This window comes from Camelus ferus, chromosome 6, assembly GCF_009834535.1.
Source record: "Camelus ferus isolate YT-003-E chromosome 6, BCGSAC_Cfer_1.0, whole genome shotgun sequence".
In the NCBI taxonomy this organism is placed as follows: domain Eukaryota; kingdom Metazoa; phylum Chordata; class Mammalia; order Artiodactyla; family Camelidae; genus Camelus; species Camelus ferus.
This window is the reverse complement of record NC_045701.1, coordinates 25748761-25750193: the sequence shown is the minus strand read 5'-3', so window position 1 is coordinate 25750193 and position 1433 is coordinate 25748761. Positions and strand designations below refer to the sequence as shown.

Below are 1433 nucleotides of genomic sequence, written 5' to 3'. Positions count from 1 at the left end.
TTCTGCTGGTAGAATTTATAGGCCAAATATATACCAAAAGCCTACAGATGGTTACCTTAAAAAATGGTTGGTAAGTTAAGTTTCAAATATACTCAATTTCTAGGGGCAAAGCCTAGAAATCACTTACTTTCAACCCTACATAGAGTAGGCACTGTGCCGCCTTGCCTTAAAACTATTAAAAACACAAAAGCCTAACAAAAAATCAAAAATGAAATATTTATTACCGCATTTTGTGACTTAACACCTTTTTTTTTAACATAACGTCACAGTCCTCATACAAGTATTTTAATGTAAATTTGACAAAGCTTAAAGGTAACAGCATTTTCTTCTAGTGAGGAACACGTGCTGAGAAAAGAAGAATTCATGGACATACAATACCAATTCCACAGCAGATCTGATACTAGCAAAAACATTCTTTTTTTTTTTCAATTGAGGTAAACACATAGAATATCTAACATGAAACAATTAATAGACCGAACTCTGTACGAAGTTTGTTACAGTATTCTCTTGCTTCTTTTTAATCCCCCAAGCTTTGAGTTTCTGATAAAGTCCTAGTCGTGGTGCTATGACCATTAGTAACTTTTTTTGTGTTGAGGAAAGCTGCCCAACTTAAGATTGTTTTGTCCACAGCCAAGGCTTAGAACTCCTGGAAGAAGCTCCCGCTCTCTTTAAATCTTCATTGGCAAGCTCTTTGAAGAAGAGTCCCCCAAAATAATAAGAAGAATTGGCTTATGAAGCACAAACTATAAAGATCTGTTTGAAACTAAAGGACACATTTATGGAGGAACAAAGGCCGGGCATGAAAACACATTCTTGAAGCCGGAGTCCGAGGGATGAGGTTCAGCCAAACGTTCACCGTGGTCTCCAGCGTGGGTTCTTTTCTCATTGGCCCAACAGGTTCAAAATATACCACAGTCTCTCCTGGATAGTGAATTCACTGATGAACCAAGACAGTCATTCTTTTGGGAACAACACACATAGTGTGGAAAACAAGGATATATTTTTTTTCTCTTCTAAAACTATTTGAGGCAACATAACGGAGTGATCAACAGAAATGTACAAGTTTAACTTAGTTCCTATCTTTATACTACAGTAGTTATAACTCTCGGAGTCTCTTTCCAGAGGATCTTGACATGGACAGAATTGTCTCAGTGAGCCCATGATTTCACATTTGTGTTCTTGTCTCATTGGTCCTCTGTTGCTTGATGAAAAAAATGACAAAAAGTAAAAAATAATCACAGCTGTCTGGAATTTCATATTGAGTGTCAACATCTGGTCAAAGTTCAGAAAGTCTTAACGTAGTTTTTGCGTGTGTTTCCTTTTCCCTTGAGTTCCCTTCTACTATTGGGCGTGAATGTCCATGACCTGTCCGCCAACATTGGGATCTACAGAATTTAACACTGTGGGACTCTGTGCTGACATAGTCATTCCAG

General features: G+C 37.6%; 1 protein-coding gene across 7 annotated transcripts in view; it reads right to left on the bottom strand.

Annotated features, from left to right (window-relative positions):
- Positions 1–202: 202 nt before the first annotated feature.
- MEIS2 (Meis homeobox 2) overlaps positions 203–1433 on the bottom strand; it is a 195696-nt gene continuing 194465 nt past the window's right edge. For all 7 annotated transcript variants that reach the window (XM_032481531.1, XM_032481533.1, XM_032481535.1 and 4 more), the window contains one exon: positions 203–1433. This exon is cut by the window's right edge and continues 195 nt beyond it. In XM_032481531.1, coding sequence (XP_032337422.1) covers positions 1342–1433 — 92 coding nt within the window. In that variant the 3' untranslated portion in view covers positions 203–1341.